Source organism: Colletotrichum jinshuiense, chromosome 6 (genome assembly GCF_051148585.1).
Source record: "Colletotrichum jinshuiense chromosome 6, complete sequence".
NCBI classification, from domain to species: domain Eukaryota; kingdom Fungi; phylum Ascomycota; class Sordariomycetes; order Glomerellales; family Glomerellaceae; genus Colletotrichum; species Colletotrichum jinshuiense.
The window spans coordinates 3,628,437-3,654,145 of record NC_139313.1 but is presented as its reverse complement, the minus strand read 5'-3'; the positions used below and the strand labels follow the sequence as shown (position 1 = coordinate 3,654,145).

The 25,709-nt window shown below is 53.5% G+C and overlaps 6 protein-coding genes across 6 annotated transcripts; 2 read left to right on the top strand and 4 right to left on the bottom strand.

The window, feature by feature from the left end:
* Window positions 1-4,307: 4,307 nt before the first annotated feature.
* EsH8_VI_000942 (thioesterase family protein) lies at window positions 4,308-5,458 on the top strand (the record flags this gene model as incomplete). Its single annotated transcript, XM_083272195.1, has 4 exons — window positions 4,308-4,596; window positions 4,720-4,728; window positions 4,794-5,014; window positions 5,156-5,458. 4 exons carry the CDS (start codon window positions 4,308-4,310, stop codon window positions 5,456-5,458), a joined length of 822 nt encoding a protein of 273 aa, XP_083127369.1.
* Window positions 5,459-5,868: 410 nt separating this feature from the next.
* EsH8_VI_000941 (uncharacterized protein) lies at window positions 5,869-6,732 on the top strand (the record flags this gene model as incomplete). Its single annotated transcript, XM_083272194.1, has 2 exons — window positions 5,869-6,016; window positions 6,161-6,732. 2 exons carry the CDS (start codon window positions 5,869-5,871, stop codon window positions 6,730-6,732), a joined length of 720 nt encoding a protein of 239 aa, XP_083127368.1.
* A 1,199-nt stretch (window positions 6,733-7,931) lies between these two features.
* EsH8_VI_000940 (uncharacterized protein) lies at window positions 7,932-9,729 on the bottom strand (the record flags this gene model as incomplete). The annotated part of the gene is made up of 5 exons (XM_083272193.1): window positions 7,932-8,730; window positions 8,800-8,972; window positions 9,027-9,130; window positions 9,247-9,298; window positions 9,568-9,729. 5 exons carry the CDS (start codon window positions 9,727-9,729, stop codon window positions 7,932-7,934), a joined length of 1,290 nt encoding a protein of 429 aa, XP_083127367.1.
* A 1,890-nt stretch (window positions 9,730-11,619) lies between these two features.
* EsH8_VI_000939 (major facilitator superfamily domain-containing protein) lies at window positions 11,620-13,369 on the bottom strand (the record flags this gene model as incomplete). Its single annotated transcript, XM_083272192.1, has 5 exons — window positions 11,620-11,836; window positions 11,894-11,991; window positions 12,070-12,359; window positions 12,419-13,110; window positions 13,173-13,369. The coding sequence occupies 5 exons, from the start codon at window positions 13,367-13,369 to the stop codon at window positions 11,620-11,622; spliced, it is 1,494 nt and encodes a 497-aa protein (XP_083127366.1).
* A 2,083-nt stretch (window positions 13,370-15,452) lies between these two features.
* On the bottom strand, window positions 15,453-16,787 carry EsH8_VI_000938 (uncharacterized protein; the record flags this gene model as incomplete). Its single annotated transcript, XM_083272191.1, has 1 exon — window positions 15,453-16,787. The coding sequence occupies one exon, from the start codon at window positions 16,785-16,787 to the stop codon at window positions 15,453-15,455; it is 1,335 nt and encodes a 444-aa protein (XP_083127365.1).
* A 6,513-nt stretch (window positions 16,788-23,300) lies between these two features.
* EsH8_VI_000937 (ferric reductase NAD binding domain-containing protein) lies at window positions 23,301-25,125 on the bottom strand (the record flags this gene model as incomplete). The annotated part of the gene is made up of 3 exons (XM_083272190.1): window positions 23,301-23,334; window positions 23,391-24,908; window positions 24,974-25,125. The coding sequence occupies 3 exons, from the start codon at window positions 25,123-25,125 to the stop codon at window positions 23,301-23,303; spliced, it is 1,704 nt and encodes a 567-aa protein (XP_083127364.1).
* Window positions 25,126-25,709: the final 584 nt, after the last annotated feature.

The window sequence follows — 25,709 nt, the reverse complement described above, 5'->3', positions numbered from 1 at the left end:
TCATGGGCCAGATAGATGCCAGTAGCTTCGCCTGTCCTGTCCCCGTTAAACTAAAACTGTCTGTTCAAGACACCATGATGCTTCCTGTCCAACTGCCATGCACACATTGCTAGTCTTCTACCATGTGGCGACTCAAAATACCTCAGAACTGTACCACGCAGGACAGAAGAATGCCGGGAGCTGCGGTGGTAGTGGTGGTGGTGGTGCACATCGAGCCATGAGCAACGGCAGATCCCCCTCCCCCTCCCCTCTCTCGCAAGCTGAGCTCCGTCGCACACCCCCCAAGCTCTCGGAGGGAGGCAATGCATGAAGCTTCTGAAGCTTCTGTCGTCTCTGGAGTCTGCTGTCACACCCTGGACAGGTCCCTTGTCGTCCCCCCCTGTAAGTGGTTCGAACACCTCACCCTACCAGGCTCACGTTGAGAGAAGCTCCAGTCATCCGCTCTCAAGGTGCCAGGATCTGTCGCTCTGCTGCCGCTGCCGCTGCCGCTGCTGCTCGTCTCTGCCCTTCCCTTAGCCCCTACCTGAGCGTAGTGTACTATAGTTAGGAAGGCATGAGATGACCCCCCTGCCACAGGCCACTGCCGCCTCTGGGTGCCCGCCAAACAAACGCAAACACCCACCCCGTCCTCATCCTTCCTTCGCGCCTTCCGTTCCTCAGCAGAGCACAGCAGCAACATCACACCCATCCCCTCCCACCCAAGATCAGTATCAGTGCCCTCCTTCTCTCCTCCCCCCCCCTCCCCGTAGCGTCCCCTCTCCCCCCATCCTGCACTTCCCTTCCCTCCCCTTTTTCAATCGCAACTGTCTGCTCGACCACGCAAAAGATACTTGTTACTTGTACCTTTCCCATTTGCCAATTTTCCCTCTGTCGCATTAAAATAAAAATGCTTTGCCTCTGGTCCGATTTTTCTGATTGGCTGCGCCTTGCATCGAAGTGAACGAACGGTGGTCCTTCCTCTCGCTCTGGAGTCGGCTGGCCGTTCTGTCCCATTTTCTGCGCTCCTGCTCTGTCTGATCCGGCACCGTCGCCATCCCACCAAACTCATTCTCATCGCCCACCTCAAGCACCCGCCTCTCTCTCCTTCTCTCTCTTCTCTTCTCTTCCCTCTTTTTCCCGTTTGCTCACCCTCCATTACCTCAAATGACTCATTGCTTGCAACTGTCACGTTTTACAGCCCTGCATCCGCCGATTCATCGCCGCCCGACCCGGCCCCAATTTCCCTCGCCTCGCAACGCGTTTCGCCCGCCGAGTTGCCGCTTTTTTGCTGCATCGTCGCCCATCCCGTCCGACGCGATGCCAACGCTCGCATCCGGCTTCCTCCCTCGCTCTTCCGGTTTCATATCGACCTGAAGGCCTCATTTTCTTGGCCGAATTTTTCTCTGTCGCCCGATGCGCTTTTCCTTGCAATTATCGCGTGTTCGGCCCCGCATATCGCCCATCCGCCCCCGGGCACCCTCCGGTCTGTTGTGATTCGGTCGCGCTTCGACCAAATTGAAGCTATCCGCACATCTTGCACCACCCCCATCGCATTCACCAACAACACCCTTCACTGCCCTTGGAAAACACCTCTGTCCATCATTTAGGTCGTCGATCTGGTCTGGGGTATTTTTGTTGGATTTCCTACATTTTTCCTGCCCCATTTGACTTACACCGAGTATCGCCCTTCTACCCATCACGATCGCGTCACGCGACCGGTGAAAAACAGTGCATCGTCTCTCACTCGTGCCCATGTCCACGCTTTTGCTCAGCCTCTTCCATAACCTCTCATCCAACCCTCTGGTTATGAATCTGATTATTTCTCGTAAAAAAATTTTGGCGTTTTTAGTGGTTTGTGGGTCGCCAGTGTTGATGCAAGGTCTGGGGACGTGAGACGCGATGGAAGCTATTCGCATTTAATCGGCGTCTCGGCCAAACGGCGATCCAAACCGCCCACCACACGCCGCTTGCGAAAATTACGCTTGGTATAAGGCTTCCGGGTCTCGTCGTTTCTCTTCTGCACTTCTCATTTTTTGTGAGTCAATGTTGTGGTTTGCCTCTGGGCTGCCAGTTCAACTGGTGACGCATGTCTGCCCGAGGTGGAGGAGAACACGTGTGCCAGTCATCACCTGGTATCAGGTCGTGACCGACACGTCTCCGGCTCCAGATGCTCAAAATAGAGCACCAGGGGCGGAAATACAGTCAGGAATTTACGAGATATTCTTTCAATGAATATATCCTCCTAGGGAGCGCGTCAAGGAAGATGCCATTGCTCGTCCCGCAACTCTTTGATCACGCCAACAAAAGATGGCGGAAAGGCTACGCGTCACGTGGTGCCGCTCCCCGATGCGCAACCACTTTGCACCCACAGAACACAACTCATTGCTGTAGATTGTAGATTGTAGATTGTTGGCTTCAATAAAACATGCTTAGGAGCAATACCGAGCTGTTGCCTAATTTCGGCATCATGGAGTTTATGGTTGTAGGAATCTCGGGAGCGCGGAAACCCAACCAGCCGCCAGCGGGCTACTCGGCGCCCCCGAGATGAATCGCTAAGCTTCTCGAATGCGTCATGTTGCAGGTGAGTCACGGCATTAGGATACATATGTCGCCTCTTTCAATCAATACGGATCACTGTTGACGAGAAGTCTGCATCATTTTTGGCAACACGGTGGCAGCTCGTTGAGATTGCCGCAAGTCGTGGAAATGTGTTTGACGTGCAGACATACGCGTGGCTAGGCCCCCTTTTGGCAGCGGTCACCAACGCTGTAACACTTGCTACCATCTCAAGGGCATTCCCGGCCCGTATTGGAATCTGCGCCTGAAAATAACTGATTGCTTAATGCATATCTGGGGCTTTTATGTGTTGGTGATTCCATCTTTCTTCGCCGAGCAGCTCGGCGAGATTCGAGGCTTTTTTTTGAGAGAGAGAGAGAGGAGGGGGAGACGACGCGTGACGCAGTTGCCGTCCGTCAAGCGATGTGCGTCGCGGTGCGGGTGCTGTCGAGGCGTCCTCCCAGATATGGAAGGTGGGGCGGCAGAGCTATGACCAGGCTCCCGTTGCAGCTCGGAGCTCCCGCCAGGTCCCCCCCGTGCGCGGGCCCAGGGAGAGGAAGGGGTCTCCACCAGACAAGCATCTGGACGGTTGGGTTTTTGGACGGGCGAGAACGCACCGAAAATCTTCAGCGCGTGAAGCCGGTTTCGTTTATTCCCCCCCGCGCACGCCTGCCTGTATTCGTGCCGCGCACGTCTTTGGGCGCCGCCCGTCGCTCGAGAATGAGATAGATGGCCGGAAACTTCAACTTGATGACGATGCAGAGACATGATTAAACACTGTCCCCTCAGACGTTAGGCGTAGTCGCATTGCAACCGCAGTCACTCTCACTGCCTCACTCTGCCTCTTGGCCATACTTGGCAAAATCACGAGAATTGCATTGCGATTGATTCGGCCTTGGCCAGGACCGTTGGGAGAGGAGACTGAGACATCCGAAGACCAATGCGGGCTAGCTTCTAAACAGGTGCAGAAGAAAGTGTTATAAAAAAACGCAAAAAGAATTTCTCCGAACCCAGAATCGAACTAGGGACCTTTCGATAATCTTGGAAGAACCATTACAGTCGAACGTGATGAACCAACTACACCATTCGGAGGAAACGTGGTTGTACCACGTGAATGATTGGCTGACTGCTGACGACTCCGCTGGGCAGCTGGATTAAGAAGCCCAGCGATTGGCGGGCTGGGTGTGGTTTCAATTGTTTCTTTCGCCTTTTTTTTTCCTGCTCCTCTTGTTTATCAACGTCCCAGACTAAAATAAAAAATCTAAATCTGAAAATATAGGATGTAATTTGTGTTGTATATGGAATGGTTCTCTAATCCGGGGTCCAACATTCCTTGCGTTCGCCGTGCGGCTGAAGGACTCGACATGCAACAGCGCCGAAGCACGCGCACCGACAGGCCGGTCGCTGCAACCCGGAAACCCCCACGCCCCCCTATCGCCTATCACAGCAGGAACGGCGCCAACTACCGACCCAAACCAACGGCAATAATAACGCAAAGGGAATAAGGGAATGGATACCTGTTCCAAGTGTTTTTTCTAGTGTAGCTTTTGGCAGGGTAGCCGACGGAAGCCGGATTTCCTCACTATTCCACTATTTCGCCTTATCGCCCAGCCATTATCAAATTCTGCAATTTTTTTTCCTCATTTCCATCGGGTCCTTTCCTCCCTCCCCCTATTTCTCCCGCTACTGTTGTTTGTTCCCGCGTATGAGAATATTTGGAGGAATCAAGACAGACGACAATACTGAAAGAAAAAAATAAGAAGAAGAAAACAATGCGCAATCCAGCTGCACTCCGCGCCCCCGTGGCCCGGCTCACTACCCAGATCACCCGGCGGTCGTTCGGAAGCACCGCCCGGTGTCTCACTGCTCCCGCAAACGGCGACGCCGCCGCCGCCGCCCCGGCGCTGAACCCACGATGGCTGTCCGACCTGCAGGCGCGCATCAAGCGGTGCGCAAGCCTCGGTCTTGAAGGCCAGCAGAAGGAGGAGCTGAAGGCGCTGCAGGAGACCGTCGACGGGCAGTGGCTGGAGCTGCTCGCCGGGAGGGAAGGGTTCCTGACGGGTCCCGGGTGGAGGGGCTTGGATAGACACACCGTGACTTGGGGAGACCAGGTTTGTTTTTTCTGTCTTCCTCCTTCACTTACGAGGTGTTCGATGACGGGATGCTGACTAGGCTGAAATGCAGGACGCTATGGTGAGTTGAGAGAGCCGGCAATTGAGTGATTGTGCATGGGTGGGGCCCACTAACACACGACACAGGGTACGGCTCACCTCTCCAAATGCAACGGGTGCACAATCTCACAGCCGCAGGTCACGTAAACAACGTCGTCTACAACAAGTACGCCGAATCGGCGCGGTTCAACTGGATCCGCCACTTTGCGAACACATTGGACCCCGAGCACAAGGATGAGTGGAATGCGCTCATGTCGCCGCGGAGCGTCGGGCTCATCATGAGGAGCATCAAGACGGAATACAAGTTTGTAAGTGCCGTGCATCGCTTTCTCACCACCGGGGCCCTCTCCGCGTCGTCCAAAGTGCGCTTTCTGCAACGACTCGGGCCCTGGGAGCGTGGGATTTCAAAACGCGCAGGACAATAGCACTGACGAGCCGGTCCCCCTCAGCCAATGGCCTACCCCGACTACCTGACAGTCTTCCACAAAATCACCTCCAAGCCGACGTACGAGTCAGACTTCATCAACCTCGAGGGCCTGCTCGTCTCCGAGAAGCACCGCCGCCCCGCGGCGCGCTGTTTTGAGGACAATGTCGTGTACGACTACAGGACAGCCAAGAAGACGCCGCTGTTTCCCTTCATGGTCGACCACCTGCGGGCGACGTACGATGCGCAGGAGCGCATCAAGGCGGAGTGCGAGGAGAAGGTGAAGGGTCTCGTTGAGGTTGTCGAGAGGCTTGAGAAGGCCGCGTGAGAGGGTTGGGCAATTGATGGGATGTGTGTTTTTTTGGCGGCGCATCGGTGAGCCGAAGCGGGTGCGAAATTAGACGAAATAGAATGGTGGGGATAGACTTATTAGACTTAGACTAGAGATAGATCTCACGCCGAGAAGAACACAAAAAGCACAGTAATAGACGCGTTCGGACGCTGTTGGGCGCACACAGTAGAGGGCCGGATTGGCGGGCATGACGGGTGTGAGACTTTTAGGCGGCTGAAAGTGGACCTCCTCGCGACGACCGCCGATATGCGTATGCGGGAACCTCCCTCGCTCGTTCCCCCCCGCCTCATGGGGAAACGTGCTCTCCCGCTAACCTCGTCCCTCCAAAAACCCGCTCAATCACCTCCCAAGTCACCACTCCCCCTTGCGAGAAAACCTTATTCGTCATGGGCAGCATCTCATTCCGCGAACACATCCGTTGGATCCCCGACGAGGCGAGCGAGCCGACCTCGACCATCGTGCTCACGTCCCCGCAGCGCCGTTTCGTGGATCTCCGCATTCTCAAGTCGGCGCCGACAGCGGAGGGGGCCCAAGGTGAGTCTCTCAGACCCCCCTCATCTCCTCTCCCTCCAGTCCCAGTCCCGGTCAGGATCAAGCCTGCAACGTGCAACTCTTGGGGTGTTGATAAAAAACATGTAAAATGAGAACGGTGTCATTGATGTGAATCTTGACTCTCAGATACACACGGAATCGAGCGTCTGGAATGGGGCATCGCCGGCACCTCCTCCTCATCCATCCGCCGCGACGGTGAGGGCGTTGAAGTCCGCCATTCACGATGGGAGCACTGGATCGACTCGCGCACGACGGAGCCCGAGAACGCGGCGGACGAGGGGGACATGTATGAGCAGCCCGACGGGCTGACGCTCGAGAAGGGGCACATGGTCAACCCCGCCACCGGCCGGGAGACCGACTATGAGGAGCTGTGGAAGGACGTTGACCCGGTCGCCGCCGCGGCCGGCGAGGGCGCAAAGGACGTCGAGTGCGTCGTGCTCAAGTTCGAGGACGAGCCGGCGAAGGCGAGGGGCTCGGTTGTCTGGCTGGGTAGGTTCTGCCAGGGCATCTCGAGGGTTGGCGACGATGTCTCGGCGGAGAGGTGGGAATGGAAGGAGGTGGAAGGGTGGAAGAGGACGGTGAGGATTGGGGCTCGGGAGCTGCCCTGCGAGGTCCTGCTGAAATCCGGTGCGCAGCTGAGCGTGGGCGCGCATGTTGTATACGGAGATTCAATCTGGGATGTGCTTGAGAGCAGCTGATAAATAGCAATGTCAGCTTCTTCACATTCCCGCAACAGTTTCATGGCTTCAGGGAAGTCATCGTCAATGCATAGACATATTCATGCCTATGTGTATGAGACCTCGGCTCGTCGAAGCCACTGAATCGTGGGACAAGATAAAAATAAATTCAAATTATTGGTGATCGTCACTCATCAGTTTGCCTCTCCTTATTCTCAGACTTTTTCATTCGGGATGCCAATGGAATATAATGTTCATTGGTAAATACGAACATGGCGAGAATAGTAAACAAAGATATACATATACACCAATATATTTGGCAACCTAGAGTGCAATTGATATGCCGCACTTACGAATTCGGCGGTCGTAAAAGAGAGCAACTGTCGGGACCATCTTTGTTTATCAGTTTTAAACTTGCCAATGAGATTTCGCAAGGAACCTTCCATCGCACCGGTTTTGTATCTACGAATCCCTGGCTCATCACTACGCAGATGAGAGTTGAAGTGCATTTGGGTTGTTCCATCTGCTTGATTGGAAAGGGGATTGAATATGGAATCAGTGCAAATTATCAGTCTGGAAAAGAACAGAAACGATGACTGGGTACTTTGGCTCCACCCCTCTCCCTCTTGAGTGCTGTCATCAATTTAAGGGGATGTCTTTTTCCCTATCGTGACATCCCAAAGCCGTTTTCAAGTGTGTATTGAATGCAGCAATAAGCATGTGTTAATATTGCGGGAAGAAAAGTCCTCAAAGTACCAGAGCTCAAACAATTGGTTGTCAGAACTTCTTTTGTCCGTTTTGAGAATGAGAATCTACGCTCCTTGCCTTATGTCCGTGGCAGCAAAAAGCTTAACATGCATACGATCGATGTATTGTAGGACGGGCTATGCTACACTATGTCGTATGTTTAATTGAACAATTGTCACAAAAACGACGCCGTTAATTGCGGGCAGCAATTAACGCCTTATATCTCTCGTGACAACAATCCACTGTTTCCCTCTGCGGTAGGACCCAATGGGCGGTGTCTAACCCAATTTGAGGTTACCGCCTCAATTTAGAAGAACACTTCAGCTTGGACTAGCGTAATAACCAGGCGTTTATAACACACTATAGTGCCCTAAGAAAGCTATTTATATCGAGGCCTTTTCAAAGGCTCCTATATCTACTGACCCAATACCTGACCCCAAGGTAACTGTTAAAAAAAAACATCGGGCCAGTGCTTAGTAGACGTAAAAGTTTGTTTGCTCCGGGTTTCGCTCCTTGGTCCTCCGGTTCTTTCTCTTCAAGGCGATGCGCAACAACCAAGCAAGGACAATCACCCCAAAAGAAAATGCGATGCTCGAAATCCATGCCGTCTTGTACCGAGGCGAGTCAGTGAGGGGCCAGAGGTAGGGCGTGTAGATACTGGCAAGGCTGCCGAGGGTGTTGCACATTGCGATGGCCACCGCCTTCTTTTCGTCCGTTTGGCCCAGCGTGCTGGAAGCCCAGCCCAATATGATGTTATTGATTCCAAACGTGGCTCCCACGAAAAATACGATTCCAACTAGGCGCGCGGCGATATTGAGCGTGGCTACGGCTACGATGAACCCGCCAATAACGATGGCCTTCATTATCGAAATGTGCCATGTTCGCTCGTTGTAGCGGCCTGATGTCCATGATACCAAAATGCCGACCAGAGCGGCCAGGATATACGGCGGGCAGGTAAGGGCCAGTGTGACAGTCGTACTGTAGCCAAGGGTCTGCATGACCGTGGGCAGGAAGTTCTGGAAGCCGTTTGCCGCGAGGTGGAGGTGATACATGAGGCAAAACGCCCAAGTTCTCCAGTCAACACATGCATCGAAAAGCCCAGTCCAGACGCCGGTTCCTTCGCGACGGTCCGTCGTGTCAATATATATACGGTTGTGGGCGAGTTGTCTCTGTTCGGGCGTCAACCATCTCGTGGTGAGCGGGTGGTCCGGGAGAAGGAACAGGGCCGCAATCGCAACGACGATTGATATGGCGCCCTGGATTATGAACAACCTGAAGCAAGAATCAGCTATCACTGAAGACGGTTTCTCATGCATACAGTCTTTCTGTATGTTTGCTTACCACTGCCAGCCGAAGAGTCCCATGGACCCATCGAGCCCGGCGAAAATGCCCGCTGCGATGAGCCCAGAAAACGAACTGGCCAGCATATTTCCAGTGTAGAAAAGAGACATTCGAGTCGCAACTTCTTTTCGCGTGTAGAACATGCTAATGATATACAGCGCGCCTGGGTAGAACTAGGGCGAGTGGATTAGCGGAAGGAAACACAGACGTCTGTGCAACCAACTCACAGGAGCTTCCGTAATGCCCAGGAGGAATCGGCAGGCAATCATCCCACTGAAGCTGTTGACCTTGAATGTCAAGAGGCTCACAATAGACCACGCCATGCAAAAACCTGAGAGTGGTCAGACTATTGATGCTGACTTCAACTTTGGACTTCGACCTTTTCCCATACGCGGGCTCTCGCGGACTTCGGGCAGGTGTCGATGTGAAGGCATGAGAGTATCTTACCGGCCATGTACAACGAGGGCCTTACTCTATTCAAAATCATGTTGGAAGGTATCTGGCCACAAATGTACCTGCGCAGCTTTCATTAGACATTGACATTCTGATGTTCATACCTGAGCAACGGAGAGACGCCATACCCTACAAATAAGATGGAAACGCATGTGTTGTACTGAGTTCCAACCAAGCCTATGTCCTGTGCCAAGCCGTTCAGGCGGGCATTGATAATAGCGTTCCTGTCCAGGAAATTGAACAGATACATGAGCCAAAGGATGGGCTTTCTGTCATCAGCCTCGGACCCATTATCCATTGTCGTGAATCACTTACAATGATGTACCTGTCGAGCTTCTTGACAAGCGCAATCTCTTTTGGGTCGATTTTAGCATGTGCACCAAACTCGTCCACCTTGTCCATCCTGGGTATCTTTTGGAAATTCGCATCACCATTGGCGGTGTCGATATGGTGGATTGAGTCCGTATCTCCGCCCATAGCTCCGGCTTGGGTGTTGCCGGAGTCGTTAGGTTTGTTAGTAGATATAGCGCTGTTGAGGAGACTTCAACGTCACGGTGCAGATTATTTGCGTGAAGGAACAGCGATCCTGAACCGAGCAGCAGACAGGATAAAAATCCTTTAGCCTTATCGGCGGAGTTGGTATGTCTACTTAAGTCTTCCTCTCCAGATGCTGCCTACGGGTCCCATGGGGCCCCCAGATTACCCCTCATTGGCGCCGTTGGAACCAAGACCTTGGCAATTTCCCAGATGGAAGCGAAGACCAAAAGCATGGTTCGACTTGGGGTTGGGCGTTTAAGCAGCCAGTGAGTGCTGTTGGATCAGCAGGGCTTGGTAACACCGATTCGGAAAAGCGGTCTTGGTATCCCTTTTCCGTCGGTCTTCTCTCCGTCAGAGCCTGACATTGAGTATTTTAGTTGGCAGACAAGCCATATATAATCCAATGGAACGTTTGAATGCCATATACCCCAGTGATCTCACTCTGCCGCTCCGAATTTGGTTATTTGCCGTGGTTTCTGACCGCAATTCAACGGACTGCTCCGGAGTCTGACCTCGGAGTTGTCCTTACGAGTGACGACGTGATGTTATCGCAGAAACATTCGGATCTAAAATATAGGATTTTGCAACACGTAATAACAGACCTGCGTCATGACTATATACCACTGAGATGCCGTCCGGTCTGTAGCCCAAAGGGGTTTTCAAATAAGTGGACATGGAAATAAAGTAACAATATCTTCATATTTCTGTGCATATTCAAGGCTCCGACACTCGAGAGGATCTTGAATGGTCACTACACTCCCGGGTTCGCCGGCTCACTGCATTCGCTAGATAATCTCTTTATACACACACACCGACAACTCACTCTGGGAGCAGACATGTTATTGTCCTGACCCAAGGTCGCCTCAATAGTCGTGTATCCTGGCAGCTACTTAACCCAGCAAAGCTAAGAAAAAGAAGGTCATTTTTAGATCAATCCCGTATTAACGGAAACCTCTCGAAAGGTTTCAAGGCGCGACGAAGGCATTCTTTCTTACTATTGGCGACAAGTATCAAAGTCGAACTTCTCTTCGATTGAATCTGCTCTGCTGCTCTATGGCGGTGAGCGCCAGGTGTTACATACTGTGCAAAGGGTTTGATTCTGCGTAAAGGCGAAATATGAGCATTCTAAAACCAAAACCAAATCAGTTTGTGGTATTTTCAACACCAATCTACCATACCAAAGGGTCCAACAAAAGCCGGGATGAAAGCGCCGAGTAATATTAGAGTCGTCATCATTCCTCAGCATTGAGGGAAAGGAATTTGGATCCATCACTTATTTATCGACTCAAGACGCATTGGGAGCATAGTAGGAGGCATGTGGTCAAGTCCAAGTGCAATCAGTAGACGGTAGCCGTTTGCGCTACTGACCACTCTGGTATATAGATGAAGATTTCTGGAGTACTGATAACCAATCAGATCCTAGGATCCATAGGAAGGGTGGCCGAGTTGGTTATGGCGCCAGGTTAAGGTCAGCTTAACATCTGTTTCCTGGTGGGGCAACCCGCGCGAGTTCGAGTCTCGTCCCTTTCATTTTTCATTTTTTTCCCCATTCGCATTTTATTGTTTGGCGCTGGGCGCAAGAGATTTTTCTTTTTGATCGGCCTGTGATGCAAGATCGGTTATCCATTCGTGATTCGACATGGCCACAGAGTATCACAGGCTCGACAATCATGTTCTCTTAAAGTGGGAGGGGTGGGGGTATCTTGTATATACGGGAGGTCCTACAAACCCCGTCGTTCGGTCTATCGTGCCCCTCGCGAGTATCTCCAGTCCAGCCAGATTCGCTCTCTTCCTCTTGGCCTCGGTCCTCTATACCCATCCATGTCCTAATCAGATAGTGTACCGGTACCGTGGGCTCTCGTCACCAAGCTCCGCAAGCTCGTCGTCGGAGAGGTCGCGATACTTGCTGTCGATATGACCGGCCTCGCGCTGCTTGTTCTCTCGCCAGTACCAGAACCACAGAAAGCCGTACAGGCACGTGGCCATGCCAACCATGCTCAAAGTAACTGCATGGCCACGGATATACCTGGGCCTGTCGATTGCTTGGCTGATTTCCCTGTTAGTCGCTACGTTCTCGGCAAATGCATCGGGGCCGTTGACTCACTAGATGAAAGACGACATGACACCAGAGCAGTTGCCAATTGTCAGCTGCATTCCGCTGGCAGTCGTTCGTTTGCCGTATCTTGGTGAGTTGTTCGGCAGCTACGTCGAATCCATCGTCAATGCATGTCCACATCGCCAAATCAAATCACTGCGAGAAAGAGGAAGTGCGAAACTCACCCATGCCAGCGGCAAACCAACAACGACGTAAAGTCCCGCCGCGACCAGGAAGCAGCCGAAATAATGCACGCCGTTTGATGTCGGCGAGATGAGCACGCCGTAGCCAATGACGCTGATGCTGCCAAAGATGACGCAGAACAGCCCGCGCAGCTGTGTGCGATCTGACAGGAACGCCATTGCCATGTACACGACGGCACCGAGGAAGTAGCACGGCACTGTCAGCAGCTGCACCTGTGCCGGTGTCCAGGTACCCAGCCCGTTGATGATGGTCGGGAGGAAAGTCGAGAAGCCTGCCTTCGTCAGTCCGCCAGCTCACACGCGCATACCCTCAACGCCGCATGAGACTCACCGTAGAGCATCGTGTCGGCCCCAAACTGCGCGACGCAAAACACCCACACCTTCCAGTCCTTGAACGCCTTGAGCATGTCCTCGCGGCTGAACTCCTGCGCGCTGCTCGTGTTTCCATACTCGCGCCCCCTTCTCGAAACCATGAGCGCCTTCTCTGCATCGTTCAAAAAGTACGCGCTGCCCGCATCGTTTGGCAGCAAAAAGTACGCCAGCACGCCCAGCACGACCGTTGGCAATCCCTCGATAATCATAATCCAGCGCCATCCGCTCAGCCCAGCAACGCCCTCCATGTGGCCGATCCCGTACGCCAGCAATCCGCCCAGCCCGCCCGCAATGGCGGCGCTGACAAAGAGGTACCCGACCCGCAGTGCGAGCTCGTGCTTGCTGTAGAAGAAGGTCAGGTAGACGTTCAGCCCCGGGAAGAGGCCGGCCTCGACGACGCCGAGGAGGAGACGGCACGCGATGAGCGCGCCGTAGGACTCGACGAGCCCCGTGAGGGTGGCAATGATACCCCATGAGACGGTGATGAAGGCGATCCACCGCCGCGGGGTGAAGAGCTTGAGGACCAAGTTTGAGGGGACCTCAAAGACGATGTAGGTGACGAAGAGGATGGAGACAGCGACCTGGAACTGGTTTCCTTGGAGGTTGAGGTCGCGCTCGAGGTTGTAGAGGCGGGCGTTGCCAATGTTGACGCTGCGTGGTGTGTTAGAGTGAGGGCAATTCATTCTTGCTCGGTTGTTCAAGCTGAGACTTACCGGTCGAGGAAGCTGAAGAGATAGAGCAACATTACGAGCGGCACGAGATGCGTGTCCAGCTTACGGACGACCTTCTTCTCGCTGATGCCGAGGTCATCGACGGGCTCGAGGTCCCGGACATCGGTATCGGGCGACCTTGCGCCGGGGTCAAGGTCGGCGTTGACATCGTCGACCCTGTCCTTCTTGGGTGCGTCCATGCTGCTACCGCTGATGGGGCGAAGGGCCGGCTGAAAGCCTGCGGTTTTCCTAGTATCCGGACCTCGAAGGCTAGAAGAGAGTTGAACAGCTCTCTTATTACAAGAACCCTTGCAGAGGCGGACGGTGGCTCAATTGAGATGCTGAGCGCAAGAGAGCGCCGTGAAACGAAACCTTTGAGATCCGCAAAGTTTTGTGTGTTGTTGGATTCTGAATCAATTTGCGTCACAGGGCTCCCTTGAGTTACGATCTAATGATCGTCAGTGGTCGGAGTGCGCAACTGGGTCGTGAGGACGATGCGGCGGGGTGGCACGTTGGGACGGGCGGGGTGTCGTGCAGATAGATATTAGATGCGGATGCGCATCGGACGATAAAGATTTTTTTTGCCTACCCTCTCAGTCTCCCTTTCTCCCTGTGCCGGCGGGGTTCAGGACGACAATGGGCACGATATTGCCTAACATGCGTCGTAAAACTTAGTGGCTGGAAACGAAACAACTGAATCAAAGGCGCTTGTGCGAGTCAGTGGGGATGATTTCGAGAGTCCCGGATCAGAAGGATTCGGGCTGTTGCGACAAAGAGGACGAGAGTTCCCCGGGAATCTCACACGAAGACAAGAGAATAACTACAACGAAGCCGCCCCTCCTCCCCTCCGTCGTCCGTAGTCCCTCCCCCACGGCGGCGGGATTTTCTTTAGACTGGAAATTGTAGATAAGGGTCCCCCGGGGCCTACGACGATACGGAGCTGCGGCCAAGCAGCAGCTGTAACACACACAAGAGGCCGGCGGCAGGGGTGGTTGGGTTTTTTTTCTTTAGTAACCCGCCGTTACATCCAATTCGTCCGCATCGTAGGAGATACCCGACATGGTGCCACCGCCCGAAGCCCCCCGGGTCTGTTTGTCGTCGTTGTTGAAGCCCACGAGGCTTGAGCACCCGATTGTGACTATAGCTCGGCGGAGTTATCGCCGATGACTCAAAGACGAGCTGACAAATGAGCTGTGGTATTCGAAAGGGCTCGGTTTTGCTGACGGAGGAGGCAAAGTCTTGGAACACCCAATGCTGAGCAACAAATCCAAGTATGGCAACATGACATGCGGAGACTCACTCAAACACATTCTTCGGCCGAATCACTTGGACGCCGCCGAGTTGCCGGCGACGAGCCCCCGTCTGTCGGAGGCCCAGACCTGCTCTTGTCTGACGGGCCTCTGATGTGATCGCCACGTGCAATCCAATCAAAGGTCTCCTCGTGTGCCTTGGTAAGAACCTCAGGGTCGCACTGCTCAAGCAGCAGATTTTCGATTGATGATGGCGCCTGTCGGTGATACTCGGGATGTTGCTGAGTGCCAAGGATACCACTGTCAGCCTGCCACATCGAAGAAACTTGGGACGAACATTTGGTCCTTCCGCCGGAACAGACCCGTGCTCCATAACTGAACTTGGGGAAATGCGCCCAGCCATGTTTCTGCGTCTCTTCTGTCAATGGCCCTTTCTTGAAGCCAGAGCGCCTTCAACCACGCCTGCAGTTACACGCACATCAATGGCTTACATAGAGGCTACAATGGTTGCCAATGCCCCCGCTCCCCCCTCCCCAATTGAAGGTGCCGTCGAGACATTGTGTGCAAATATCATCAATCCATACAAGAAACCTTAGATGGAGGCTTGGTCGTCCGCGGCATATGGGGCAATGACGAGTTCATCTGCAAGCCACCGCCGGTAAAGCCAGACACGCAGACGCATCCATGGCGCTATGATGTTCCCGTTTCCGGCAGACGTGCGACAACGGCCCAGCGGGCGGGCTTGAGCAACTTCACATGAGGCAGCACCTTTCCCGTTTCCATGTTGCAAATAGCGTTTTCGCATGCTACCTCGTACACATTACGAAGATTATCTACCGGTACAACCAAGAGAAATCTCGAGCAACATTCTGCTGTTGCTGCTCCGACCAGCCTACGCGCTCGTCCAAAGCGTATGGCTCAATGCAACGCTGTCACAAAATATCCAGGTAAAGAATAACCAATCCCCCATATCCCTATATGCATTTCTACAGCCAATCTTTCATTCTACAAACCAACGACAAAAGGAAAGTTATTACCGATACCTCTCGGTGGGCATCTCGTAAACATCGGGGACGGGGCCTGAGGTGTGTCCCAGCCCGGGCGCCGGCCTCTGCTGCTGCTGCGGCGGTTGCGGCTGCGACTCTCCCATCTCGATCAACTCATCCCCTCCCATCTCCGCGGGAAGTATCCGCGTGCCACCCAGCTCCTGCGCGCCTCCCGCCGGCGGCCTGCCGTATGCCGCGCCATAGTTGTTGGCAGGCGTGACGTTCTGGTTCGAGACTGGGCTCACGCTCTGCGATGGCGGCGAGAGCGGTTGCTTCGGCACCGGCTGGCGCCTCATGGTACCCGCGGAAGCGCCGAATCCGGCTCCCGTCTCGGCCATGCTCGCCGGTCCGGTGAGGGGCGAGGGGCCGTTGGGGTCGTAGGCGCGCATGTCGTCCAAGTCGGCGCGGCTGGGCCGGGTGGCCTTGCGACGCTTGTAGAGCCAGTATCCGATGCCGATGAGGACTGCGAGGCCGACGACGCCGACGCCGGCACCGATGCCCGCCTTCGCGCCGGTGGACAGCCCGTCAGAGTTGCCGCTGCTCGAGCCTGCGCCGGACGTGTCGGTCGGGGTCCCAGTCGCGGTGCCCACGCCCGTCGTGGGGCCGTTTTCGACGGTTGTCGGCGCAGAGGTGTCGATGGCCGTGGAAGTGACGACCAGGGTCGACTCGACGGTGACGGTGGTCTGGGCATTGACGTATTGCGTGCTGGTAAGGAGGGAGGTGGTGACGGTGTTCGACGTAGTGGTGAAGAGGACGGTGCTCGTCCTTGTGCTGATGACTGTCGACTCGCCGGCGGCAGAACCGGTGACTGTTACGACCACGGTTACGAGGGCGCGCTTCTCGATGACGCCGAATCTGCGCAGGTCGCCGGCGGGAGTGATCCGGGCGGCGGGGGCCACAACGGGCGCGGGAAGGAGGTTCAAGCTGCGCTTCGCGAGGACGGTCGACGTGACGTAGTTCGTGACGGTGGCGGTCGCGACATCGCTGCTGGTGACGGTGGTGGTCTGGAAGCTGGTGGAGGTGACGACGATGGTGGTCGTGACTGTGCGGAGGACGACCGTGGTTGCTGTCGTGGTGCCGCCGCCGCTGCCGCCGGCGACGGTGGTGGTCACTGTGACGGTCGTCGTGGACTCTTCGGCAGGAGGTGTTGTCGTCGTGGTCGTCGGGGTTGTTGTTGTGGTGGTTACGGGTGCACCGGTTGCCGTCTGTCGGGGGCGCAGGATGGGCAAGGGGTTCTTGTTGTCGGCGTAGGGGGAAGCCGTTGCGACGCCGTTGATGCTGCTCCAGAGCAGGGCCAGAAGGCCTGCTGATCCGAGACGCATGGTTGCGATGTGGTCGCCCTACAATGGGTAGAGGACCAAAGATGGCGATGGGGGAGGATTGGGATGTGGGTAGGAAGGGGGGGAAAGGTTAAGGTTCTAGGGGAGAGGGTGATGAAGTTTGTGTGTGCCACCGCGGCGAAACACGGTGGAATGCAACAGTCTCGTACAGTCACAGGAACGAGAAACGGTACGAGCAGAGGCAAGTGTACATCGTAGGCGACGTGATTAGGTACGAGAAGGAGGGCTGGCGGGCTGGACGGAGCGTGCGGACCAGGGCCATGGCAGATTGGATACGTCTTTTCACATCCCTCCCTCTCAAGGCCATGACCATGTCTCCATGTCCCCAATCTGCATAGGCAGTTTTCAGTCGTGGGTTAGTGTCCCGACCGACGGGTGCTAGCAGCAAAGCCACTCGTAATAGCGTCTTTAGCATAGAGTGGCGCGGCAACTGTTTTTTCCCTTTTCTGCAATGGACCACGGCTTCTCCCCCTCTTTTTTATTCCCTCGCTCTGCTCCGACTTCTCCGTCTGTGGCTCTCTTACCTCCACCATCGGGTGCTGGAGAGGAAGCCGATGGGCTAGTATAAAAAGGTCGAAATAAATGGGTAACAAATAGTGGACGGGAGGGGCATCGAGAGATTAGCCTCCCAAAGGGCAGGTGGCCGGCCGAGTGCGGGAAAATAACAAATAAAAAAACACGGAATTAAAATAAAAAATTTAGGACATTGGCTGACGTTATTTTGGACAGGCCCAAAATGCGTGGGAAAGGCACAGTGACACAACTGCACAGGGGCAAATGCACAAAATAAAGCCATTGACAACAGGGAGGCCCGGGTTGGCGGAACAGGACCGCAGAGGATGCGACAGGGTCTCTCCCCGCCCTCCCTGTTGTCAGTTGATGATGTGCGCGCCTTGTCGCTGGAATAGCCGGTTGCTGCGCTGGCAGTGCTGCTACAGCTGGCAACCCCTTCGATGTGATTGATGACAGGCGATGGGCGGCGCGTCAGTGTGGGCTCACGGCCACTCGCAGACATGGTTTGTCCCGTCACTGATTGGGACGTTTGTGTTGGGGCTGCCCCCCCTTAGACCCTTGGACCCTGTGTTGGATGGTCGAGGTGCGCAACTCAACTAAAGTAGGTATTGGGGACTCCTGCCGCCTGGTAGACCATTTGTCTGAAGCTACAGAGGTGAGAGGAAAGGCAAGGGGGGTCAGCACGCCGAGAACGAAAGCCAGATGATGCGGAACTCCATCGGACTGCAGGGGACACGAAAGAGGGCCCCCCTCGGGGTCGTGTGACGAGTCTCCCCGTCAACTCTGCCCTCCATGCGGGCGAGTGCGAGCAAAGTGGACAACATACGATGGCTGAGTAGAGTAGCATGCCGGCGGCGCAAATAAGGAAGCATCGTTAAGCTGCGACGACCTGACCAAACAGATGTGTAGCTGAAGGGGGTGAGACTCAATGCTTGACAATTTAACGTCAGCTTTTAACGTCAGCTTCACCAACGAGAGACAAATCATGACAACAAGAACCGGCTTCGATCCAAGGCCTGGAAGGTTTCAATTGACCAAGCGCGCTCCCTGATCCCTTGGTGGCTCAGCGCTCCGTCGGACTTGACCCGACCCGGCGATAACCTCCGCCATTCACGCCGCCGTGGCGTAGGTTAGAAGGCTCGGAATTGTCAGCTAGCGGGCCAATCTCTACCTGCTCTCGAGGCTATAGCGCCAGGTTTGGTGTTCACCATGCCGCGAGATTGACACGCGCCACATGACAACAGGACCGTAAGAAGAAGGAAGCGAGAGGGGGAAATGGCCGTGCTTTACGCGCATGAGTATCTCCGTCATGCGATCGGCGCGCTGGTCGATGATAACAAACCTGGGCAGACACACTGGAAAAGGCGCCGGGCTGAATACGAGCTGCAGAACAGTCAATTAGGGAGGTGGGTTCGGCAGAGGCGACAAGTTGGAGCAGATCGGTATCGACGGTGTCATGCCTATTGTAGATCATCAACCAAGCTAGCTTCCGCTCCGTGGCATTAAGGGAAATGCATGAGAATCCCTTTCAAAGTTTGGCGAAGCTGTCGCTGCAAAACTACACACACGAGCTACACACGCGAACTGTTGAAGCCGGTGCACACGCTTGTCGTCCTATCGTCATGCAGGCAGACGGAGCTGAGCTGCTGGGAAGCACCGTTTCGATCCGTTCAAACAACTCAAATTGGACCCTCCCACCCCTCCAGCGCAACGCCTCAACGCCTCAATTCCGGTGCGCACGTGAAAGGGAAAAAAATAACATTGGGACTCTCGGACGTTGAACCTAGAGTTGCCGGAAATTGCCCAGTGCCACACAGCGTCCACCGGTAGGTAGGTGAGCCACATCACCAAGCTTCGCCTCAACATTGCCAACGCTTGTGCTCTAGGTACGTCTGCGTCAGGAATGCAGGGCTCACTTCAAGCTTTGTTTCCTCCAGCATTGTTCGGCAAGTTCCATATCCTGTCTACGAGCGCAAGACATTCTTCTATTTGCTATCCAAGATGGGTTCGCCTGCGTTCCAGCCAGCTTTCGTGTTGTGTTGATGCAAGTCTTCCCTCTTCACCACAGCGCTAGTGTCCCCGCGATTGGCCGTAACAGGTAAGGATCTCTCTCGGTGAGACATCCTCGCCTGTTTTTTTACTCAGCACCAACTTCACATCGTTTGGCTTGCCCGAGCCCAGGGCATCTTTCACATGTTGTATTGACAGTATTTCGCACAGGCTTCAGTCATGCTATCAATAGATAATCATAGTCAGTAAATAACTGTAACTTGGAGCCATGTTTAACCAATTAGTTGTGAAGCCAACCATCACTAAGTATCATGCCTCTTTGGACATAAATATGGTCGAAGAAACCAGTCAAGCTGTCCCGTTATGAACCTTGCATTTGCAACCCCTTTGGGAAGACCACCAGGACGAATACATGATGAAGAGCGTTACCAGTTGATCATAATAGCCCTCCTTTCTACTGTGATGTCAGACCCAACCCTTCCATTGTGACTCCATTTTAGCTTCACACCTTTCGCGTGCCTGCTATCGTCCGTTTGGCCTCTTTCCACGACGCATCCTCTCCATCTCGAAGGCATGGCAAGGAAGAGGGTATTTAGAAGACCAAAATCCGTGTCGCTGAAGCTGTAAGCCTAGATGCACAGTGAATTTTGTAGCCTCGCAGTTTCGTATTGTTCAAGACGGTAAATTCCGACGTGTGGTTGTTCTCGTTTCCCGAGTTGCTGCGAGCAGCAATCTTTGCTACCGGGCGAAGTTGTTGAATATAGGCGCTACCTCTATGTGACTTATCGATAATTAGAGTAGCCGCGTCTGTGGTGGAGAGTTCTGTATGCCCATCAGATATATTGTAACCGGTATCATGCCCCGAAGAGCTGTGAAACATTTTCCTATATGATCAATGGCTTTTATACTTGCTACGTTGTAAATATGATTGTAGTTATTGAAGACGTATTAGGTCTGCAAACTTGCTTTGGCTTTCGGTCTAATTGAGATTAGATAGGAAGCTGTGGTCGATACGAAAATATGTGTGATATTACGGAGTCCATAATGTGCAAGAGTTATTTCAACGAACCTTGCCATTATCAGTTTGAGTAAACCTGAATGTAATGCGTACATAACTACTAGCGCCCTGTCCGAGATGATTTAGGAGGATTAAGAAAGAAAAGGCGGCTTTGCCCAATACCACTTAATTATCGCCATTTTGGTTTTCAATTCTACTTTCAGGATCTCCAATGTGACGAATTTGTAACGTAATTACGAGCAAAGGAATGTTTCTTTGGTTTCAGTTATACCAAGGTTGTTTATATCGACGTGACAGTTTGCTGTGACCAGAATTCAAAGAGTTTTGATTGTATCCTGAGTTCGATGCTCTGGGCAGTGATTCATACATATAGTTTACTTCAGCTATGTAATTAAAGGCATTCATCAATATTGACAGGGCAACACAAACATATCACATCCCACCCCTCTCACCATTATAAGCACCTTTAGCATGATGGAATAAATATATCTGCCGGTACGTAAAGTAAAGGTAAATCCCACATTGCAAAGTGTAGCTCAGATAAGACAAAGATCAAGCGCGTAGATTATAATCTTATCGTCTAATACACTCAGCCTAACAAGCCACGGGAGGTAGCCACATACATGTACATGTGACTGGTCGCCCGGGCTGCAAAAGAATCTCCAAAGCAGCTCAATACACCATTTCAGTTCTTCAGCCGTAGCGGTACGATCCAACATTCATCGAGTCTTCCAGCCGACATTTGGTATCAGGTCAGCCTCTCGAGAATATGAAATAACAGTTATGAGTGGCGAGCCTAATTTGAAGTTTTTCGCCAGAAAACGAGAACAAACTGGACCATCAACATACCCCCCCAAGAGTTATGAAAGGCTCCGGTGCCCCAGCAGCTTCAAATATATCCCCCACAATGGCCCAGTCGCCTGGTCCTTGGCGATGGCCTCTTTCCAACTGTCGACCCCACATCCCTACGTTGCCAATACTATGATCTCATGCGAGCAGTCGTGAAGTGATAGAAGTAATGTTAAAAAAATTCAAGTGTGAGGCATGCCGGTAATGCCGCCAATGGCGGGTCAGCGCACAGTAAGAATAAGCTACCCAGCTTTCCAGTCGATATGCCAGCGCGGATACCTTGCCTACGTATCCCAGTAGGTTTGAGTTCCTCGGGGTGATATCTCGAATGACGAAGGGTCATGAAATTTTATATAGCTACATCCCCGTTCTGCGTCGATATTTATCTAAAATTACTAAGCCATTGAGAAATGGGGGCATTATGCAACACACCTCGAAAACGACCTTTCATCGACAATAGTACTTTATCAAGGGCGGTGTTGGATGCCAGTATAAGTAAACGATGTGGAACAGCATGGCCCAGCATGACTTTTCAACAACGTTCCTACTCCAACGAGAAGTATGACTTGCCTAGTCACTTTGATACCTAAGCCTGTCACCTTGAAAGTAGTGATGCGCGGAGTTGATACCGCCAGCCGTTTACCTTACCAGCGTCATTCATCATACCCGCTTCCTGGCACGAAATACGTTCAAGCTGCCGAGCAAGAACAACGCTGATCGGGGCAGAGCGTCAACTGTCCTCGCAATATTTGGCTATATATCAAAAACACATGGCGACAAGGGCTGTGCTTCGAAAACCAACCAGACCTGATATACCGAGATGAGGCGTCGCCATCTACAGCAGCGGCCGCAGTGTTCAACGCGGGTCTTCCGTCGATCAACAAAAAGGGACTTAAACAGTCATCGAGGCAATGATTTGTTTTACGACGGCGAACCCAACTCTTCCATGGGTATACTCACAAATTGGCCGTTGGAAATAATAACTTGGAAGCCTCGGAAGCTGACAGCCATCAATCAAACATTCCTAAGCCAGACGATAACCCCTACTGACTAACTCATTATTGATGTCTTAACTCTCTACACGCTAATATCAAGATATCTCCTGCAAGTTTCACAACCCATCAACTTCCCCCCTTTTCCACAACCCGTCTCCTCACCAAGTCCCCTCCGCTCCCGTCACCGCCGTCGTCTCAAACACCCCCCCGAGGAGCCGAGACGCAGATAACCGAATCGCCAAGACGGAAAGCCAAGCCGTCAACCGCTCGCCGACCTTGTCCGCGCGCGGCCGCCCATTGCTTCCTTACTGCACTCTCGCGACGGAATGCCACCCTGCATTTTCAATCCGGACCCAAGCTGCAACGCTTTTTTCGTCCGATGTGATCCCAGTCGCACGTTTTATCCTAGTGTCACGAAAACCCAGAGAGACCCGCAAGCGTCGTCGTCATCCTCTCCGATCCTAGCGTCCGAGCGACCGTTATCGAGCCCTGTACACCCCCCCAATTGTTACTCAACGGGTTGGCTAAAACAGCAACGGAAAGAAAAAGCGAAAAGCATGAACCGAGGGCTCGTGCTTGGCACGTTTCGCCTTACTGTTCTAGTCCCCTTCAGACATGCACGCACAGGCAAAGATGCCCGAAAGAACACCAAGTGATTTCACAAGAGCCTTATGCCCTGCTGCATCAAAACTGTCTAAGTGTGCTGATGATAGCATCGCTAGGTACATGTAAATGACGGTAGTAATAGTAATATGTCCACAAGGGTCTGGGAATGACGCCAAAGATTATCATCATCCACCAATGCAGATCCTCACTCTCGCTCTCAAACAGCCCTCCTCTTTTTCTCCCCCACGGCATGCCTCCATGCCGTCACCTGTATCACTAAACCCGCCGACTTCCTGATCCTTGGCGTCCGGCGCACCCGCAATATGCAACACAGTGGATCGGAGTCCAGTGATGTGACCGTGACAATCTCCCTGTCGTGTCTCTGGGAGACGTGCGGAGACAGGAAGGGGATAAGCAGGCAGACAACGATTCTGATAATGTTGACAAATAATATGATGGAAGAGGGAAACGAAACGAAGTTGTTGCCTTTTGCCGCGACCCAGCTTAGAAGTTCTCCTTGCCCCAGACAAAAGAGAAGCTAGTGTAATGTTAGCATATGTATAGATGAATTCCGTTATGACCAGTCCAACTTACCCAGGTTCACTGTACTTGTTACAGTAGATGTGCAGCGAGCTACCCAAGCCCTTGGGACCGCAGAAGAACACACCGGCCTCGGCTGGTGAGTGAAGCTTGCGGATACCTCTGAAAATCATGTCCCAGTTGGGTCTGCCAAAGTTGGTCGGGGATCGCAGACCAGTGATGGTGTCCTTGTCGGCATTGGCGTCGTTAATCATGATGTTCGTCGCGTCGTCTGCCTTGATCTTGGCCGTCAAGTAGGTGTGGATCTCGATACGGTTATCGACATCCTGAGCCTCAATGGCGAGAAGCAGGGAGCGGAACCACTCAAAAGAGCCGAAATCTCTGCAGATCCAGAAGAAGTAAACCTTGCTAAGGCGAGTCTTCTGCTGGGGGTAGTTCATTCGGTACCAGATGGACTTGAGAATGGAAGCGAAGGGCGTGACACCGATACCGGCACCGCAGAGGACGGAAACCTCGTACTTGAAGACGTCCTCGGAAGCCGAGCCGAAAGGTCCGTCAATGTAGACGCGGGGCAACACTCGGCGGAGAGCTGGGTCGACCTCGCTGGAGTCACTGTTGACGCCAACAACCTTGCTGGCATCGTCCTTCTTCTTGTCCCACTCACAGCCGAGAGCTGCCGAGACGCCGCGCGTGAAGTCACCGACAACACGCATGTGGATGGAGATGTAGTCCTCCTCGGGAGCGCTCGTCAGGGTGAAGGGGTGGTATTGCCACAGAGAGACGGCGGGGCAGCAGAAGAAGATGTATTGACCGGCCTTGGTCTTTGTGTGTTCCTTCTTGATCTGAATCTCGCAAACGTTGCTGGGGTGCTGAATGACCTTGGAGACGTAGGTCTTGTGGCGTCCACGAATCTCACGGGCAACACGCTCGGACAGGTAGATAAAACCGCCATACATCCAGTATTGCCAGAAGACACCGATGGCAGAAGTGCCGATGCTGGTGCAGAAGGGGGCAAAGTCGGGCTGAATCATGCAGAAGGCACCGTGGATGGACCAGAAGAAGAAGAAGATGATGAACATGTGGTGGGTGTACCAGAATCGCTCGTAGTTGGCACGTCTAGGCTTCTCGACGGAAGTGAAGACCATGCCCATCAGGGCGATGAGCATGACGTAGCCAGTCCAGCCCGGGCCGGAGACGAAGTTGGCCAACAGCCAGCCGTAGATTCCAAGGTTGTTCTTCGCAGCGATCTGAGCAAAGTTGTTCCAGTGGGCAATGGTGTGAACCCAGGAGAAGAATACGATGGACCACGCAGTGGTAATGTGGAAGGTGATGTTCTTGTCGAATTGAATGATGCCGTTAAGAGGAGTCTGGCGAGCCAAGGAGATGAGCGTGCGGCACACAGGGAAGAGAATCAGGGCGACGTCAACGTGGAGCACCAAAGCAGCGGCACGGGCAATGATGAACGTCGGGCCGAAGGTGTTTCGTGCTATTTGCAAGTTGTCCTTGAGCGCGAAGTTGACTGTGGCGAAGGCGAAGACGAGTCCGTGGAGAATCAGGAAGACGAAGACGAAACTGCGCATCGTTAGCAGGCCGCTGGCTGGGCGTTTGCAGGCATTCACAGGCGGCGGAGAACGTACAATCGTCGGTAGCCCTCGTTAATCATCCAACGGTCGAAGCGCTCCCGTGTGGTCAATTCCTTTTGCTTCTCTTGTGTCATCTCACCAGAGAGCAGCATGCGGGTAAGAGGTGTCCATCTTGCTCGCTCCGAGGGCTTCTCAGAGTAGTCCATGGCAGGCGAGTGGTCTGGCTGTTGCTAGCCAGTATTGCAGTGTGTGTTGTGTTGTTGGTCAACCCCTCGACCAATTCCTTCCGATCCGAACTATTCCCAGCCGGTGGTCTTCTTCTCGACTCTTTCTCGGATCCTCCAATTAACGTCTCCTTCCTCCTTAGATCGGGTGGTGTCTATCGGAACGGTAGTGACAAGCGCGGTGCGAATGGTCGCGGGTATATTGGGTGTAGCGGGTGGTTCAGAGCCTGCTGAAGCGGCACAGAAAACAATGCATCTAAAGGAAAGTATACGAAGAGAAGTGTCGATCCAAGAAGTGCGCGAACCCAGAAAAGAGCGGAAATTTGGAGCCTGCAATCCGACAGTCACTGAGTTAGCGAACCGGCGGCTTCGCGCATCAATGGCGGGAGAGAGAATGAGAGAGGCAGAATTGGAGGGAAAGGGAACGGAGCTGGGATATGTGAATGCGGTCGGCGGAGGGGAGAGAAGGGGGGAGAGAGGCCAAGAGGAAATGGCGCGCAAGAGAGTTTTGGGGGATGCAGGAGGTGAGAGTCCGAGGGAGGGCGAAGGAGGCGGATGGATGGGCG